This window comes from Neofelis nebulosa, chromosome 17 (genome assembly GCF_028018385.1).
Source record: "Neofelis nebulosa isolate mNeoNeb1 chromosome 17, mNeoNeb1.pri, whole genome shotgun sequence".
NCBI lineage: Eukaryota > Metazoa > Chordata > Mammalia > Carnivora > Felidae > Neofelis > Neofelis nebulosa.
Window position 1 is genome coordinate 25,800,601 of NC_080798.1, and position 20,111 is coordinate 25,820,711.

At 37.4% G+C, this 20,111-nt stretch overlaps 1 protein-coding gene across 2 annotated transcripts in view; it reads right to left on the reverse strand.

Annotated features, from left to right (window-relative positions):
* The window catches only part of ITFG1 (integrin alpha FG-GAP repeat containing 1), a 345,618-nt gene that overhangs the window by 112,751 nt on the left and 212,756 nt on the right, over positions 1–20,111 (reverse strand). For both annotated transcript variants that reach the window (XM_058708060.1, XM_058708061.1), the window contains 2 exons: positions 19,645–19,795; positions 16,523–16,631 (listed from right to left, as the gene is read on the reverse strand). In XM_058708060.1, coding sequence (XP_058564043.1) covers positions 16,523–16,631; positions 19,645–19,795 — 260 coding nt within the window. The remainder of the gene's footprint in view (positions 1–16,522; positions 16,632–19,644; positions 19,796–20,111) is intronic.

Genomic DNA, 20,111 nt, shown 5'->3' on the forward strand with positions numbered 1-20,111 from the left:
AGGGATCCTATCTCTAACTGCAGGGCTTTCTTCAGACTGGGGCTGGCTGCCCTGTTCGTGCACCTGGGGAGGAGGGGAGCCACCTCTGGGTTTGGTAGTAGGTCAGGGGTGCAGTCTGCAGCAGGAGAAACCAGTACCCTACCCTGAAGTGCTGTGGCACAGGACAAAACCAGCCAGGACCACATATTGGGAGATGTTTCCCCACTGCTGGGGCTCACAGAGAAGGAGTTGAAATCCCAGCCAAGCAATGGAGCACAGGAATGGGTGGAGAGAGACAGACAGCCTCATTTGCACTTGTGGCACTGTGAGGGCATTTCCAAAGGAGTGATTTAGGACGCCGGGTGGTGGAGAAGAGACTGGGGTGGGGTGGGGGTTGTCATTTTTCTACCCACCACCACCAAGGCGGGGCCTCAGGGATCCACCATGGGGCCCAGAGTGGAGGCAGGACCAGCCTACACCAAACCATGTCCCTCCAAGCCAGGTAACTGCATTATCTACTGGAGCGGGATACATGATGTGGAACCAAACAGACCCCTCCTCCAGACTAGTGCTGCTGCATTGCCTGGATTAATTCTAGGACAATTCTTGTTATATAGATACATTCGCCCTTCCATTTCTCCTTCTTATCTCTTCCGTCCTCTAGGCTGGGTACTCTGATTATTGGTTTGTTTAAACAGACATATTTAATCCATTCTTTTGATACATGTTCTACACCTCCTTTCTTTCCTTTCCTTTCTCTCTCTCTGGAATAATCAAGCCAAGTAATATAGTTTCTTTGGGTAACTTTATCTTCCTTTTTCCCTGCCTCCATCCTTATTTTCCCTTTTCTCAGGATTAAGCCTTTTAGACTCTCTGCCTGGTCAATGTTTATTTTTTCTCCCCCCACCCCCCTGGCCCCGTCCCTCTCATTTCTCTCTCTTTGTATGTGCTCTTCCATCAGCACTGCCTCCACCCCATTCTTTACTTGTAGCTGGTGTTTCTGGTTTTAGCTTTTGGATTGTTTTTAGTTTTTAGTTTTTGTTTGTTTGTTTGTTTTGTGTGTTTGCGTGTTTTTGTTTCCTGATGGTCTGTCTGTCTGTTTTCCTTTCCAGGACTACTCCAAGGAACAAATCAAAGCATACCTGGTAGAGAGTCCAAAACATCACTATGAGTAGGGAAATAAAATAACCAAATTCACAACAACAGAGAGCAAGTAAACACTCTCCAAAAAACACCTCCTGAAGAGCCAGGCCCTGGATAGTGTATGATCCCCCCCCTTTAATATAGCAGACTCACAGGTGCAGAGCACTTAACAAGCTTTTAAAACTCCTAAGAGACAGAAAACTAGCTAAAATGATGAAACGGAAGAATTCTCCTCAAAAGAAATTCCAGGAAGAAGTGACAGCTAAAGAATTGATTAAAACAGATAGAAGCAACATAACTGAACAAGAATTTAGAATAACAGTCATAACATTAATCACTGGGCTTGAAAAAAAAGCATAGAAGACAGCAGAGAATCTATTCCTGCAGAGATCAAGGGACTAAAAAATAGTCACAATGAATTAAAAATGCTGTAAATGAGGTGCAAAATAAAATGGAGATAGCCACAGAGTGGAATGAAGAGGCAGAGGGGAGAATAGGTATTTTAGATGATAAAATTATGGAAAAAAGAGGAAGCTGAGAAAAAGAGAGATAAAAAAATCCAGGATCACGAGGGGAGAATTAGAGAATTAAGTGATTCAATAAAATGGAACAATATCCATATCATAGGAATTCCAGAAGACAAAGAGAGAGAAGGCTGAAGGTGTAATTGAACAAATCATAGTTGAGAACTTCCCTGATCCGGGGAAGGAAACAGGCATTGAAATCCAAGAGGCACAGAGAACTCCCTTCAGATCGTAACTTGAATCGATCTTCTGCATGACATAGAGTGAAACTGGCAAAATACAATGATAAAGAGAAAATTCTGAAAGCAGCTGGGGATAAACAGGCTCTAACTTACAAAGGTAGACGCATAATAGTAGTAGCAGACCTATCTACTGAAACTTGGTAGGTCAGAAAGGAATGTCAGGAAATCTTCAATATGATGAACAGGAAAAAAAAAAAAAAAGCAGCCAAGAATCCTTTATCCAGCAAGCCTGTCATTCAGAATAGAAGGAGAGATAAAAGTTTTCCCAAACAAACAAAAACTGAAGTTCATCACTACTAAACCAGTCCTAAGAGATTCTAAGGGGGACTCTGTGAGTGAAATGTTGCAAAGACCACAAAGGACCAGAGATACCACTACAAGCATGAAACCTACAGATAACACAATGACTCTAAATCCAATTCTTTCAATAATAGCACTGAATGTAAATACTAAATGCTCCAATCAAAAGAAACAGGTTATCAGAATGGATAAAAAAACAAGTCCTCATTTCAGACCTGAGGCCACCTTCAGACTGAAAGTGAGGAGATGGAGAACTATGTATCATGCTACTGGAAGTCAAAAGAAAGCTGGAGTAGCCATACTTATATCAGACAAACTGACTTTAAATTAAAGGCTGTAACAAGAGATGAAGAAGGGCATCATATAATGTTTACAGGGTCTATCCATCAGGAGGAGCTAACAATTATAATGTCTATGCACTGAATTCGTCAGCACCCAAATATACAAAACAATTAATCACAAACATAAGCAATCTTATTGGTAAGAATGTGGTAACTGTAGGGGAATTTAATACTCCATTTACAACAATGGACAGATCACCTAGACACAGGATCAATAAAGAAACAATGACCCTGAATGATACATTGGATCAGATGGGCTTGACAGATATATTTAGAAGTTTTCATCCTAAAGCAGCAGAATATACCTTCTTGTCGAGTGCACATGGAACATTCTCCAAGATAGATCACATACGGGGTCACAAAACAGCCCTCAATAAGTATAAAAGAATTGAGATCATACCATGCACACTTACACATCACAATGCTATGAAACTTGAAATCAACCACAGGAAAAAGTCTGGAAAACCTCCAAACGCATGGAGTTTAAAGAACACCCTACTAAAGAATGGGTCAACCAGTTAATTAGAGGAGAAATTAAAAAATATATGGAAACAAATGAAAATGAAAACACAACAGTCCAAACACTTTGGGGTGCAGCTAAGGCAATCCTGAGAGGAAAATACATTGCAATCCAGGCTGATCTCAAGAAACAAGAAAAATCCCAAATACAAAATCTAACAGCACACCCAAAGGAACTAGAAATAAAACAGCAAAGACACCTCAAACCCAGCAGAAGAGAAATAATAAAGATCAGAGCAGAAATAAACAATATAAAAAAACAGTAGAACAGATCAATGAAACCAAGAGTTGGTTTTTTGAAAAAATAAACAAAACTGATACACCTCTAGCCAGGCTTCTCAAAGAGAAAAGACAGAGGACTCAAATAGATATAATCACAAATGAAAATGGACTTATCACAACCCATCCCTCAGAAACACAAGATATTACAGGGAATACTTTGAAAAGTTATAGGTCAACAAGCTGGAAACCTGGAAGAAATGGACAAATTCCTAAACATCCACACACTATGAAAATTCAAACGAGAAGAAATAGAAAATTTGAACAGACCCATAACGGTGAAGAAATTAAATCAGTTATCAAAAATCTCCCAACAAATAAGAGCCTGGACCAGATGGCTTCCGTGGGGAATTCTACCAGACATTTCAAGCAGAGTTAATACCTATCCTTCTCAAGTTGTTCCAAAAATAGAAATGGAAGGAAAACTTCCAGACTCATTCTATGAAGCCAACATTACTTTGATTCTCAAACCAGACAGAGACTCAGAAAAAAAGAGAACTACAGGCCAATATCCCTGATGAATATGGATGCAAAAATTCTCAACAAGACACTACCAAATAAAATTCAACAGCATAAATAATTCAAAAGAATTATTTACCATGATCAAGTAGGATTCATTACTGGGCTGCAGGGCTGGTTCAACAGTCACAAACCCATCAATGTGATACATCACATTACTAACAGAAAGGATAAGAACCATATGATCCTGTCAATAGATGCAGAAAAAGCATCTGACGAAACACAACATCCTTTCTTAATAAAAACCCTCAGGAAAGTCAGAATAGAAGGAACATAGTTAAACATCATAAAAGCCTTTTATGAAAAGCTAATCACAGCTAATGTCATCCTCAGTGGGGAAAAACTGAGAGCTTTCCCCCTGAGATCAGGAACACGACAGGGATGTCCACTCTCACCACTGTTATTTAACATAGTGTTGGAAGTCCTAGCATCAGCAATCAGAGAACAAAATGAAATCAAAGGCATCCAAATTGGCAAAGAAGAAGTCAAACTTTCACTTTTTGCGGATGACATGATACTCCACACGGAAAACCCAAAAGACTCCACTAGAAGTCTGCTAGAACTGAGACATGAATTCAGCAAGGTCACAGGGTACAAAATCAATGTACAGAAATCGGTTGCATTTTTATACACCAATAGTGAAGCAACAGAAAAAGAAATAAAGAAACTGATCCCATTCACAATTGCACCAAGAACTATAAAATACCTAGGAATAAGCCTAACCAAAGATGTAAAAGATCTGTATGTTGAAAACTATAGAAACCTTATGAAGGAAACTGAAGAAGACACAATGAAATGGAAAAACCTTCCATGCTCATGGATTGGAAGAATAAATATTGTTAAAATGTCAATACTACCCAAAGCAATCTACACATTCGATGCGAACCCAATCAAAATTGTACCAGCATTCTTCTCAAAGCTAGAACAAACAATCCTAAAATTTGTTTGGAACCACAGAAGACCCTGAATAGCCAAAGTAATATTGAAAGAGAAACCAAAGTGGGAGGCATCACAATTCCAGACTTTAGCCTCTACTACAAAGCTGTAATCATAAAGACAGGATGGTATTGGCACAAAAACAGACACATAGACCAATGGAATAGAAGAGAGAACCCAGAATTGGACCCAGAAATGTATGGCCAACTAATCTTTGACAAAGCAGGAAAGAGTATCCAATGGAAAAAAAGACAGTCTCTTTAACAAATGGTGCTGGGAGAACGGGACAGTGACATGCAGAAGAATGAAATTAGATCACTTTCTTACACCATTCACAAAAATAAACTCAAAATGGATGAAGGACCTGAATGTGAGACAGGACACCATCAAAACCCTGGAGGAGAAAACAGGAAAAAACCTCTTTGACCTCAGCTGCAGCAATTTCTTCCTTGACATATCTCCAAAGGAAGAGAATTAAAAGCAAAAATGAACTATTGGGACCTCATGAAGATAAAAAGCTTCTGTACTGCAAAGGAAACAATTAACAAAACTAAAAGGCAACCAACGGAATGGGAAAAGGTATTTGCAAATCAGATAAAGGGCTAGTATCCAACATCTATAAAGAACTCACCAAACTCCACACCCAAAAAACAAAGAATCCAGTGAAGAAATGGGCAGAAGACATAAAGAGACACTTTTCCAAAGAAGACATCCAGATGGCCAACAGACACATAAAAAGATGCTCAACGTCACTCATCATCAGGGAAATACAACCACACTGAGATACTACCTCACACTGGTCAGAGTGGCTAAAATGAACAAATCAGGACACTGCAAATGCTGATGAGGATGTGGAGAAACAGGAACCCTCTTGCACTATTGGTGGGAATGCAAACTGGTGCAGCCATTCTGGAAAACAGTGTGGAGGTTCCTCAAAAAATTAAAAATAGATGTACCCTATGACCCAGCAATAGCACTGCTAGGAATTTACCCAAGGGATACAGGAGTGCTGATGCATAGGGGCACATATACTGCAATGTTTAGAGTAGCACTTTCAACAACAGCCAAATTTGGAAAGACCCTAAATGTCCATCGACTGATGAATGGATAAAGAAGATGTGGTTTATATGCAGAATGGAATACTACTTGGTAATGAGAAAGAATGAAATCTGGCCATTTGCAGCAATGTGGATGGAACTGGAGGGTATTATGCTAAGTGAAATAAGTCAGAGAAAGATACCATATGTTTTCACTCACATGTGGATCTTGAGAAATTTAACAGAAGACCATGGGGGTAGGGAAGGAGAAAAAAAAAAGAGTCACAGAGAGGGAGGGAGGCCAACCATAAGAGACTGTTAAATACTGAGAACAAATTGAGGGCTGATGGAGGGGGTGGAGGAAAGGAAAAGTGGGTGATGGGCATTGAGGAGGGTACTTGTTGGGATGAGCATGGGTGTTGTATGGAAACCAATTTGACAAATTATATTGAGAAAAAGATTTCATGTTAAAAAACATTATATGTTACAAGTCATGTATTCTTACAGTATATTTAAGAATGTATATTTAGGGGCGCCTGGGTGGCTCAGTCGGTTAAGCCTCCGACTTCAGCTCAGGTCACCATCTCAGGGTCCGTGAGTTTGAGCCCTGCGTCGGGCTCTCGGCTGATGGCTCAGAGCCTGGAGCCTGCTTCCGATTCTGTGTCTCCCTCTCTCTCTGCCCCTCCCCTGTTCATGCTCCGTCTCTCTCTGTCTCAAAAATAAATAAACGTTAAAAAAATTTTTTTAATAAAAAAAATTAAAAAAACGAATGTATATTTAAAGAATTTATATTCAAAGTATAGCTTAGTGAATCTAGTGATAGTACAGTGACAGTATAGCTTATTTAAAGTTTACGTTAGCTGCTTCACACAAATGTCAAAACCAAAAGGCAGCAATAATCATGCATAAATACTGTAACACTAAACCACTGTGCAGGCTGGGAGAAGGATGAGTAGCAAAAAGTCAAAGCTATAAAGGTCAATACTGTATAATGGTTTTAGTAGCATTTAAAATGAAAAATCCTTGCCTGGATTATAGATGACTCCTCATATTTATTCTCTGAAAATGTCTTTCATTTTTGTTTCTTTAAGACATGTGAATACAAAGCAAATATCATAATCAAATATCATGTGTGAAATAAAGGCTCCCCTCCTAGCTATTCCTGTTATTTAGACATTATTTGAGACATTTTGTGGAAAAATGTTTATGTTTAATTACCTATCTTTCATTTTTTTAATTAAAAAATCATATGCTCATTGTAAAGAATTTAGATACAGAAAGTAAAAAATGACTAATCTTTCAAGTAATTTTGGTCTTGTTCTCTACATGTGCAAACAGTTATTAAACGTGGTAGGCATATGTTTTATACACATATAACTTTATACACATATTTTTATACACATATAAAATTATTAAAATTTATGCTAAATTCAGGAGAGGTCTGACATTTAAAAACATATGTGGTTCTAGGCAAATATGTCTGAAAAACTTTTAGCAAATAATTTAATATGCAAAACATATATTTACCTTCCTTAATTCCCTAAATATCACTACCGTGATTAAATAAATCTGAAAATAAAAGTGTTCAGTGATCAATGGCAGCTATTTTGAGGAATTTCTAAAGGGTTTTAAATAGGTAAATAATATTGAGAAAATAGGCAATTAATGCTGACCAGGTCAGAGAGTCAATAGGGCACTATAGGATGGACTCTCTAGTAGATCAATGAGAGATCTTGACTCAGAGCTGTGAAAGAGAACAAGGGCAAGCCATGATGGGGCCGGGTATTCAGGAGGAGACAAAGGACCCCTGGAACTGTGTGGCTCACACAGGGAATAAGTGTATCTGTCACCTGGAGGTTCCTACTAGCTAATGAAAGTGGGGGATTTGCTGGTTCTCCTAGACAGTGTTCTAAATAATTTTAGAGTGTTGCCAAAAAAAAGAAACCTCTGAAACCACTTGGTGAAATGACACAAAAGGCTCAGGAAAGCAGCTGTGCCTCCCTGTAACTCCCCTTCTTTTCTTCCCACTGGAAAGCACAACTCTGTTCAGACTCAAAGAATCTGATGATCTCCTAGGTTGAGGACAGAGGAATGAGTAAGTCAGGACTCTTATAGTGTCCCTTGCTAGTGATTCTCACAGAGGTGGGTGCAGTTCACCGCCAATGCATCACTTGTGCTATGTTATTTGAGGACCCTGAAGACACCATCTTGTTCAAAATATTTGTTCCACTTCAGGTGCCTGCTCCCAGCTTTAGAGCCCCAAGGAGCTCCTGCATGGGGAGAGGAGAAAGGGAGTAGTGGCAATCATCTGCTGGCCAGAATTGTATGTGACACATGTGCTTTTCCTACCATATTACCTACCAACACTAATTCCTTCTAGAAATATAGGCAAAGGCATAGAAGTTATCAGACACAAGAAGAAAAACAACAGCTTAAGAGAAGGAAAGCCAAAGTGAGAAATCATGTAAATGATCATATACATGATATAAATGATCCCTACCTAAGCAAGGAAAAGGAGAGAATTCAAAGATTACCATACTATTTGCAAGAAGTAAACAGCACAATGTTTATAAAATTCTATATTAGCAAAATTAGCGTTGATATGTAAGAGCAAGACAAAAAATATTTTAAGACATAATAGTACTCAGAAAATATATTAACCTATGTACAACTTTCTGAAAATCATCCGAGGAAGTACTCTATCAAAAGAGATAGAAATTCATGGGGTGCCTGGATGGCTCAGTTGGTTGAGCGTCTGACTTTAGTTAAGGTCATGATCTCACGGTTCATGAGTTCGAGCCCCGTGTTGGGCTCTGTGCTGACAGCTCGGAGCCTGGAGCCTGCTTCAGATTCTGTGTCTCCCTCTCTCTGCCCCTTCCCTGCTCATGCTCTGTCTCTCAAAGATAAATAAACATTAAAAAAAAATTAAAAAAAAAAAAAGAGACAGGAATTCAAAAAAAGTAAGGGCAAGGGGTGGCATATAAGTAAAATGGTAGCAATAAAGCTGGTAAAACTTGTAAGTTTAAATAATCATTGATAACATGGTTTTGAATTATTAAGAAAGAATTTGCAAAACAGAAGGCACAAAATTAAAACTGAATTAATCACCAGAAAAAACACTTCCATATTATTTCAACAGAATCTTGAAACAAGCAGGGAAGTAAAACCTTTCTAAATGTGTCATCTCACTTGGGAAGTAAAAGTAAACACACTTACAATTATAAAAGTGTGAGGGAAACAGGGTCAGATATTTGTTAGAAATTGGAGTTAAGTCCTGGTAGCACTGAATTAGAATGCAGAACCTTCCAGTGCAGCTGACAAAAGAGGAAAAAGAGCTAGGAATCAATTCTGATTCAACGGAGTTTTACTTTTCTCTTGCCAATTTCTTGAATGTCCTTAACTGAAAAACAGTGACTTTTAGCACAGGCTAGTTTGAACATTAGAGTAACAGTACAATTTTAGAGCAAAATCAATGGTGGACATTGTAGACGGCTTTGAAAGGATAATTATATACTAGTAAGTGTCTGACTTAAGGCCAAAAACTAATAATCAAAGGAAAGAGTGGAAGGGCATTCCAAAACAACTAGAAGGTTATTTTTCCCAAATGATTGCTTCAAATTGGTACCTCATTTCCCATGACCTTTTTGTAAAGTATGTTATTAATATTTATGTTAATATCTTTCATGTAAAGTTACCTTGTTTTCTAAAACTAAAACCTCCTGCACCAACTTGGCTCTGGGTCTGAGCTTGGAGATGTGTGGAGAAAACTTTCTTCAGGATACTGTTAATTAGATGCCAGTGCTATCCAGTGGTCCCCCCATCCTGACTCAGGCTAGGAAGTCACAGGCCACAGATTCTCAAGAGACTTTTAGGTATTTAAACTGTTTATATGGAATTTTTCAAATTATACAAAATTAGAAATATACAAAGGACCCCACTCACACTTCACACAAGTTCAGTGGTCAACAACACATAGCCAATCTTGTTAAATCTACCCTCCATTTCCTACTTCCCTGGATTACTTTAAAGAAACACCTCAACCATGTCATTCCATTTTCATGTAGTTTGTTTCATTATTTAATTGTTTAAATAAGTTTACTTTTTCCTGAGCAGTACCATCATGTATTCATGTATTCTGTTACTGTATTTGTGGTCTACTCTAAAGATAAAAACTGCAAAGATTTCATCAGGACTAATTGTTTTGTTATTCAACAGATATTTCTCCAGGGCCTGCTACACATCAGACATTAGTATCAACAGAAGTAAACTATGCACATTCTACTTCATACAGAATAAATATTCTGGCAACTATATTGACTCATAAAAGAAGTGTGTGTTCCTTTATGAGGAGGTGAGCTTTACTGCAAGGCATTCAAGCAGATGCTGGCTGAGGTGTTGCATTAGGGTGGACTTGGGCAAGATGCCTTCTAAGGCCTTTCCCATATCTAAGATTCTGATTGTTCTGTAATTTCTAAAAATGTAAATAAACAAATACAAAGGAAGGACTGAAGATCCTACATTATATGTATGTATTTTCCATATGGACAATTTCCAAATGATCAATATAAAAAAAAATGTGAGACCGGTTTTTGCTTCATATGAGAAACTGCCTCCTTTCTTTAGCATTATTATTATTATTATTATTGTTATTATTATTTTATTATCATTATTATTATTATGAGTAGGGATCTGGATCCCTTATCACTGTAGGAAAATCTTATGCTCTGATTTAACTTTATTTCACTGACAATCTCTGCTCTAGGAAAGAGTCTACAGGAATCAGCAAGGGAAGCAACAGCATCACATGCCCTCACACTAACTCAGATTTGGGAGTATATCACAAAAACTCAATCATATTTTTTCAAGAGCACAAAACAAGTAATTTTTAGTAGAAAAGTAGTTTTAAGGCTTGAATAAAACAACCTGCTGAATGCAAGGGTGAACCTGGTTTGTCCTAACCATATACAAATTAATACTTTCCAGTATTACTGGAATTTTCCCCTTTCACTGGAATTTTTCCTTACTACTCAATGAGTAACATTTATTGTAGAAACCGTTAATTTTCAATCCATACAGACACACAAAAACACTTCAAATTCAGATGAACTAAGCAATAAATCTGTGGTTTTTTGGAAACTTTAAACTTGAGAAAATAGTTTCTTCAAAGTACACTGGCAAAACTCAAATCAAGGACACAAATAGTACAGCTATCTAATTACACAGAAAAAAAAAGAGAATTATTACTGTGAGTTTCAATATAAATTTTTGAGACAAATAACATTTATTCTAGGTTGGAATAAAAAGATGATTTTCACAGCATCCCATTAAGGTCATGAGAGAGAACCTCTTTCTTACTCATTGCATGATGTTCTTTCTGTACATTTTTCGTTTATAAGCCTGGGAAATTAAGTATTTCTAGTCACAGAGAATCCTAAAAGATAGGTAGATGTGAGAACTTAAGCCAGGGCAGAGTAACTAGCTCACTAAGGTTAAATATTCTCTTTTCAAGAAATGAACTATTGACTAGCTATAGCTCTGACATCAGAGAACAGGTAAAGGTGCAAACATGTCCTTGAAATGGAGTTTCATCTTTTGGTAGAATGCTTCCTAGAGACAGAACATGGGCCTGAGGCATCAGGCATTAGGCCCTAGCACCATTGGGTACTAGGGGGAATACTTTTATTGTCTTAAAATTTTTTTTTTCACGTTTATTTATTTTTGAGAGAGAGAGAGAGTGAGAGAGCACATTTGAGTGGGGAAGGAGCAGAGAGAGGGGAAGACACAGAATTCAAAGCATCTCTAGGCTCTGAGCTGTCAGCACAGAGCCCATCGCAAACCCACAAGCTGTGAGATCATGACCTGAGCCAAAGTTGGACGCTTAACCAACTGAGCCACCCAGTTGTCCCTCTGAGCCACTCAGGTGCCCCAAGAGGGAATACTTTTATGTTATGTTATGTTATGTTATGTTATGTTATGTTATGTTATGTTATGTTATTTTAATTTTATTTTTAATATTTTTTAAATTTACATCCAAATTAGTTAGCATATACTATAACAAGAATCTCAGGAGTAGATTCCTTAATGCCCCTTACCCATTTAGCCCATCCAACATCCCACAACCCCTCCAGTAACCCTCTGTTTGTTCTCCTTATTTAAGAGTCTCTTATGTTTTGTCCCCCTCCCTGTTTTTATATTATTTTTGTTCCCTTTCCCTTATGTTCATCTGTTCTGTGTCTTAAAGTCCTCATATGAGTGAAGTCATATGATATTTGTCTTTCTCTGACTAATTTTGCTTAGCATAATACCCTTTAGTTCATCCACGTAGTTGCAAACAGCAAGATTTCATTCTTTTTGATTGCTGAGTAATACTCCATCATATATATATACAATACATCTTCCTTATCCATTCACCCATCGATGGACATTTGGGCTCTTTCCATACTTTGGCTATTGTTGATAGTGCTGCTATAAACATTGAGGTGCACGTGCCCCTTCAAAACAGCATACCTATATCCCTTGGATAAATAACTGGTAGTGCAATTGCTGGGTCATAGGGTAGTTCTTTAATTTTTTGAGGAACCTCCATACTGTTTTTCCAGAGTGGCTGCACCAGTTTGCATTCCCACCAGCAATGCAAAGGAGATCCTCTTTCTCCACATCCTCGCCAACATCTGTTGTTGCCTGAGTTGCTAATGTTAGCCATTCTGACAGGTGTCAGGTGGTATCTCATTGTGGTTTTAATTTGTATTTCAGTGATGATGAGTAATGTTGAGCATTTTTTCATGTGCCAGTTGGCCATCTGGATGTCTTCTTTGGAGAAGTGTCTATTCATGCCTTTTGCCCATTTCTTCACTGGATTATTTGTGTTTTGGGTGTGGAGTTTGGTAAGTTCTTTATAGATTTTGGATACTAACCCTTTATCTGATATGTTGTTTGCAAATATCTTCTCCCATTCTTCCAGTTGCCTTTTAGTTTTGCTGCTTGTTTCCTTCTCTGTGCAGAAGCTTTTTAGTTTGATGAGGTCCCAGTAGTTCATTTTTGCTTTTATTTCCCTTGCCTCTGGAGATGTGTTGAGTAAGAAGTTGCTGTGGCCAAGATCAAAGAGGTTTTTGCCTGCTTTCTCCTTGAGGATTTTGATGGCTTCCTGTCTTCTGTTTAGGTCTTTCATCCATTTTGAGTTTATTTTTGTGTATGGTGTAAGAAAGTGGTCCAGGTTCATTCTTCTGCATGTTGCTGTCCAGTTTTCCCAGCACCACTTCTGAAGAGACTGTCTTTATTCCATTGGATATTCTTTCCTGCTTTGTCAAAGATTAGTTGGCCATATGTTTGTGGATCCACTTCTGGGTTATCTATTCTGTTCCATTGATCTGAGTGTCTGTTTTTGTGCCAAGAGGAAATACTTTTAAATTAAGATAGCCAGGGACGTCTGGGTGGCTCAAGTTGGTAAAATGTCCAACTCTTAGTTTTGGCTCAGATTATGATCTCATGGTTTGTGAGTTCAGGCCCTGCATCCGGCTCTTCATTGACAATTTGGAGCCTGCTTGGGATTCTCTCTCTCATCCTCTCTCTTCCCCTCCCCCATTCGTATTTTCTCTCTCTTCAAAAAAAAATTAAAAAAATAATTCAGATAGCCAATTCATGCCTTGAAAAGTAGCTGGCCAATTGTTTAACATAAATTTCCTAAATGCCTCCTATAAGCCAGGCCCTGTGTAAGGCACTGGGGAATCAAAGACAAATAAGGCACAGATACTACTTTCAAGTCGTTTCGACTACCATAGCATACTATGAGAAAAAGATGGTAAGCAAGTGACCTAAATATAGATTTCAGAGTGCTTCTCAAATAGCCTGGAATAGATGGGAGTTGGGGGTGGAAAGGAGATTATGTTATATTAAAATAAATGGGGACTAGGAGTATGCTGTCATTGACAAATGATAATTCTAGGGCACAGAAGAGATATTTTAAGATGTATGCTTTTGTTGAATCTCCCCTTGGCAACCAGAGTCTGCATTAGTTGATGGCTGTACTAGACTTAGTTATGTATCTGTAGGGGACCACATTCTAAACTCTTACTTTAACAGTGCTTGTTTCAATTTAATTTATTGAAAACGAGTTATTCTAATTACATATACATTTAGTGTCAGCAGAAATTTTAAGGATTCCTTGCCTTTTTATCTAGAGGATTAAAGTTGAAGGAAAATCGCTGAAAAAAACCACTTTAAACTATGTAAGTTAATAACATGACAACATACAGGATAATTTAAATTTTTTTTAGCTCTAAGATAGCCAAATAATATTCTCTTCAAAATGGCAAATGAGAGCATACAGTCACATGGATAAAAAGTATAGAAATGGGTAGACTCATATATCCATATTCTGAGACTGCAGTAGTAATGAAGACGGGAGTCACTCTTAGTTCATTCAAATAAGAATGAATTTGCTGATTAAAAAGGAAAATTATATTTTCTGTCATTTTCATTTCTCAAAATAAATTTCCCAATATTCATTCATTATTCTGTTGCTTTTCTGTATTCAGCTACTTATGCCCATTTTAAAACTGTAATAAATATTTATATGAAGTATGTGTCACTTCATTAACAAATGACTGCTCTTGATGGCTATCTTAGTGTTGACTATAATAGTAACACAAAAACAGTAATTTCCAATAGCAATTCATGATAAAACTCTCAGAAAACTAGAAATAGGGTAAACTTCCTTAACACAATAGAGAGCATCTACAAAACCCAATAGCTAATAATATCATAATTAATGGTGAAAGAAGGAATGCTTTCCCCCAAGATCAAAAGCAAGGCAAGGATGTCCACTCCCACCAATCTTTTCAACATAGTAATGGAAATTTTAGCCAGGAAAAGAAAAACAAAAAAGGCATAGATTGGAAAGAAGAAATAGAACTGTCTCTCTCTGGGGTGCCTGGATGGCTCAGTTGGCTAAGCATCCAACTTCAGCTCACATGATGATCTTGTGGTTTATGAGTTTGAGCCCCAGGTTAGGCTCTGTGCTGACAGCTCAGAGCCTGGAGCCTGCATCCAATTCTGTGTTTCCCTCTCTCTGCCCCTCCCCTGCTTGCATCTGTCTCTCTGTCTCAAAAAATAAACACTAAAAAAAAAAAAAAAAAAAAAAAAGACTCTCTTTGTAGATAACATATCTGTCTATGTAGAAAATCCTATTGAATCTTAAAAAAACCTCCTAGAGTCAATAAAGAAGTTGAGCAAGATTGCAGTATACAAGACTAACACACAAAAAAATCAATTGCATTACTAATTACTAAAAACAAACATGTGGAAGCCAACTTAAAAACACAACATTTATAATCACCTAAAAAATGTAAAAGATCTCTGGTGAACATACGTGTCAGCTGGAGGAGATGGTTAGCATGGTTGGGAACAGGTAACAATGAACAAATAAATAAATATACAGAGGAAAGTGGGAGCCGGGTTTCTCACTGCTAGAGAATATATATACAGACAGAAAAGATTAGAAAGAAGTCTTGACATGCTGTGTTGGATCCGAAATGGAAGTAATGGCATTAAGTTCATGGTTTTATAGTAAGTGAAGGTGATGTATACACATATATACATACACTATGTATGTTATCTATATAGTTATAGATAGATAGACTATAACTATATAGTTATAGATATGTATATTTGTGTGTTGAGTATGTAAAGCCATATCTGTATTTCCTGCTCTGTCCATTGAGAGAAGCTAGAAGAAATGACAACTCAGAAACAACCAGCACACTGAAAATTTAGAACATGGCTTTTAAATACCGTCTTTTACAAAAGGAAATGGGGATTCTTGGGGAGAGAGAAGATTCTAGACTTAGGGCAAGGTAAGAATAAGATGAGTCTGGAATATCTGTCTATCCCAGAGAACATGTAAAATAGATATAGGAGCCAGCCTGAAGGAGCTCCTACTGCTTCTACTGGGAATACTTTTAACATTAAAGGAAATGATTTTATTTATTGAATAAATATGAATACATAGATCTATACTGATAAATGAATACATAAATACATGGGAGAGAAGCAAAAGATCTTCCTTATAGTAGAATGCCAACTATAAATGTGGAAAGAATGTTGGAAATAGAGAATTACTCTTTGACAACTATCTTAGAGAAGGCAATCACAAAGAGGGAAAAGAGTGAATTTAAGGTGGAGAGTCCTGGTGGTCACTAAGATGATCAGAAGCTCAAGGTAAACATTTTGGTGGTGAGATAGACCAACATCATGTGCTTCCTGATATAATGCACTGAGAAATGCACAGCACTGGTTATGCAATTCTATGCAGTAGAATTTCTGCAAAGAATGTATGACCTGAGTGGAAAGAGAAGAAACAGGGTTATGGTACAGAAGAAGGCCTGTATTCTTTAAAACTGATAAGGACCTAAAAAAGGAATTATTCCATATTGAAGAAGTCTGCAAAGATGTGACAATTAAAGAGGGAATTCCTTTATAGAATCCTGAAACAGAAAAAAAAATCATTGTTAGGACAACCGGAAAAATTTGAAGAGTCTGTGTATAGGATGGTAGTATTGTAACAAAGTTGATTTCCTGATTTGGAGAGTTGTGTGTGTAACACACATAGGGGTGTGTCCTTATTCTTTGGAAACTTTGAGTTGACAGACGGAATACAAAAATAAATGTTAATAATTAATAATAAAACACATGAAACAAATACTCACCAATGACTTTAACAAAATAAGCATCTGCTTCAAAGTTATTTTTTAGTGTATGGATGGAAAAATCATTCTTTGTATATCCTTTACTTAGTACTACAATGTCCAAGATTCCCTGGAAAAAACATAAACAAAAGTCATAAGAACAAACCAGCAGACTGAAAAACTAATGAAAATACATGTATGTTTATCATGTAAGTTTAAACCTAATTTATTCAACTTGATGTTTAAAATAAAAATATTATTAAAAGTATAAAACCTTAGAGAGGGGCAACCAAGAAACATACTCTTAACTATAGAGGACAAACTGATGGTTACCAGAGGGGAGGTTGGTGGGGTAATGGGGGAAATAGGTGATGGGGATTAAGGAGGGCACTTGTGATGAGCACCAGGTGATATATGGAAGTGCTGAATTACTACAGGGTACATTTGAAATTAATATTATACTCTTTGTCAACTAACTGGAATTTAAATAAAAACTTAAAAAAAGAAAGACCTTGGCACAATACCCTCCAGTTCAATCCACGTTGTTGCTAATGGCAAGATTTCATTCCTTCTCATTGCCAAGTAGTATTCCATTGTATATATAAACCACATCTTCTTTATCCATTCATCAGTTGATGGGCATTTGTGCTCTTTCCATATTTGGCTTTTGCTCATTGGGGTCCATGTTCCCCTATGAATTAGTACTCCTGTATTCTTTAGATAAATTCCTAGTAGTGCTATTGCTGGGTTGTAGGATAATTCTATTTTTAATATTTTGAGGAACCTTCACACTATTTTCCAGAATGGCTGCACCAGTTTGCTTTCCCACCAAGAGTGCAAGAGGGTTCCCGTTCCTCGACATCCTTGCCAGCATCTGTTTTTTCCTGAGTTGTTAATTTTAGCCACTCTGACCAGTGTGAGGTGATATCTCGATGTGGTTAAGTAAAATAAGTCAGTCAGAGAAAGCCAGATAACATCTGTTTTCACTCATATGCAGAATTTGAGAAATGTAACAGAAGACCATGGAGGAAGGGAAGGGGAAAAAACTAGTTTCAAACAGAGAGGAAGGCAAACCATAAGAGACTCTTAAATACAGAGAACAAATTGAGGGTTGATTGGTAGGGGGTAGGGGTAGGGGAGAGGGGAAAATGGGTGATGGGCATTGAGGAGGACACTTGTTGGGATGAGCACTGGGTGTCGTATGTAAGTGATGAATCATGGGACTCTACTCCCAAAGCCAAGAGCACATTGTTTACACTGTATGCTAGCTAACTCGACAATAAATTATTAAAAAAAAAAAAAAAAAAAAAAAAATCCCCGTGTTAAAAAAACCAAAACAAAACCTTGGAAATAGTAAAATATAAACAAAATGAAAAAAATCTGTAATTTTAATCCCTGGAGATAGCTGTTAACATTTTAGTAAATTTCTTTCTAGTCATATTTGCATGAATTTTTAAAGGCCTATGAAACGGAAGGCCAAATTGTTTCCAACCGTCAGAGAAAGAGAGCACCTTTTTAACTGTCCTGGTAACCACGGCATATTAACATTACTTTTCTGTAAAAAAGAGGGAGGCTTTGCTGATTATACTGGGGGGAAAAGGTGTGCTCATTTAAATTCCATTTCACTATTATTTATTTATTAAACTTTTTCTGAGTATACCTGACACACAATGTTACATTAGTTTCAGGGGTACAACACAGTGACTCAGCCACTGTATACCTTATGCTATGCTTGCCACAAGTGCAGTTCATTTCACTGATTTTTTTTTTTTTTAATTTTTTTTTTCAACGTTTTTTATTTATTTTTGGGACAGAGAGAGACAGAGCATGAACGGGGGAGGGGCAGAGAGAGAGGGAGACACAGAATTGGAAACAGGCTCCAGGCTACGAGCCATCAGCCCAGAGCCTGATGCGGGGCTCGAACTCACGGACCGCGAGATCGTGACCTGGCTGAAGTCGGACGCTTAACCGACTGCGCCACCCAGGCGCCCCCATTCCACTGATTCTTAATCAAACTGATCATTTATCATATTTTTTCATATGTTAGCCACATATGTTTTTTCTGTAAATTCACTATGTTCTGTTTTTCCAGTGGGAGTTTTTGGTGACTTATATCAGTTTGCATAAACCCTTCTTATATTAAAGATATTAGTTATTTGAGTCTTTCATAAATAATTTTTTCCCCAGATTTAAAAACAATTTAAATTTCATTTATGATGTTTTTTATGTGCAAAAATTAAAAATTTATTTGTAGACAATTCTCTTGAGTTTTTTCCCCTTATGTAGTTATTTAGTTATTTATTTACAAACCAAACTAAACCAAACCAAACCAAACCAAACCAAACCAAAAATGGGGTTAGGAGACATAAATGTCCTGATGGGCACTGAATTTTTTTTTTTTTTAATATAATTTATGGTCAAATTGGCTTGCATACAACACCCAGTGCTCATCCAAACAAGTGCCCTCCTCAACGCCCATCACCCATTTTCCCCTCTCCCCTCCCCCACGTACCCTCAGTTGGTTCTCTGTATTTAAGACTCTCTTAAAAAGCCATGGGATGAATTTTTTAAATAATCACATTATTTTACAAGGATATACTGTGATATATTAACTCTGGAATTTAATACATTTGGTATCAGAATTTATTATTTTTCTGCATGGTAAACTGGCTTTTCAAATTAGACTGGAGGAAACCAGTGCCCTGAGGGCCTTTCATTGTCACCTGGCAACTGCAGATAGAATCATAGGAATCCTTGGCAATAGTTCACAAAGTTAAAAGGGAGTAGTACTTCATTCACTCTTCTGTGACCTTGTACAGGTTTAAGACCCTGTTATCTGTTGGCTGTGCTTTTGTCTACTGGGGCATATACACATTTGCCCGTCTCAGAGCATGATTCTCTAGTGGCTTAATCTAAATAGGCACAAAATGAGATAAAGGCGTTTTCATATTTCACTGTACTGATCAGCTAGCGGTGTCGATAAATTTGTTCCCTGTGCCATCTAACATTAAAAGGGGCTTTCTTAATTAACTCATTAGCTTTCATTATCTCATCTACATTTTCTGGTCAAACATGGTGAAGTGAAAGTGAGATGAAGTGGATGGCAATTAGACTCCAAACATGCAGGAGACCTCTGAACTCACATCTTCATAAATGTCAAAGAAGGTGGCAACCATGGCATCTCTGATTTGATTTAGGTCCATCAGCTCCCAGTAGACTTTAAACATACGATGTGCCCCTTCACAGCTTGCGTTATTACATGGAACATTCTCCAGTAAAAAGGCCTGCTGATTGCTGTAAGATAAAGGAAAGGCATTTAGTTAATATAACACACCATTGCTGTGTCACATCAGCTGTGCTGTATGTCCTAGAATCAAAGATATGATAAATGGTATACAGTGAAATGATATGAAAAAAGCTCCACATTTTATTATTTTACTGTGTCATAAAAAACTGAAATTGTTGGCTATACTTTGTGAGCCTTTGACAAAAATCCTGAGGCTAATTGGTTGCAAGCCTCTCCTCTTATGTGGAGTTTCCAGGTCCATCCCTCTTTCTTCCCTTGCTAATCCATAGCCATTGACCATGTGGTTCCATTTCTGAGTTCCTG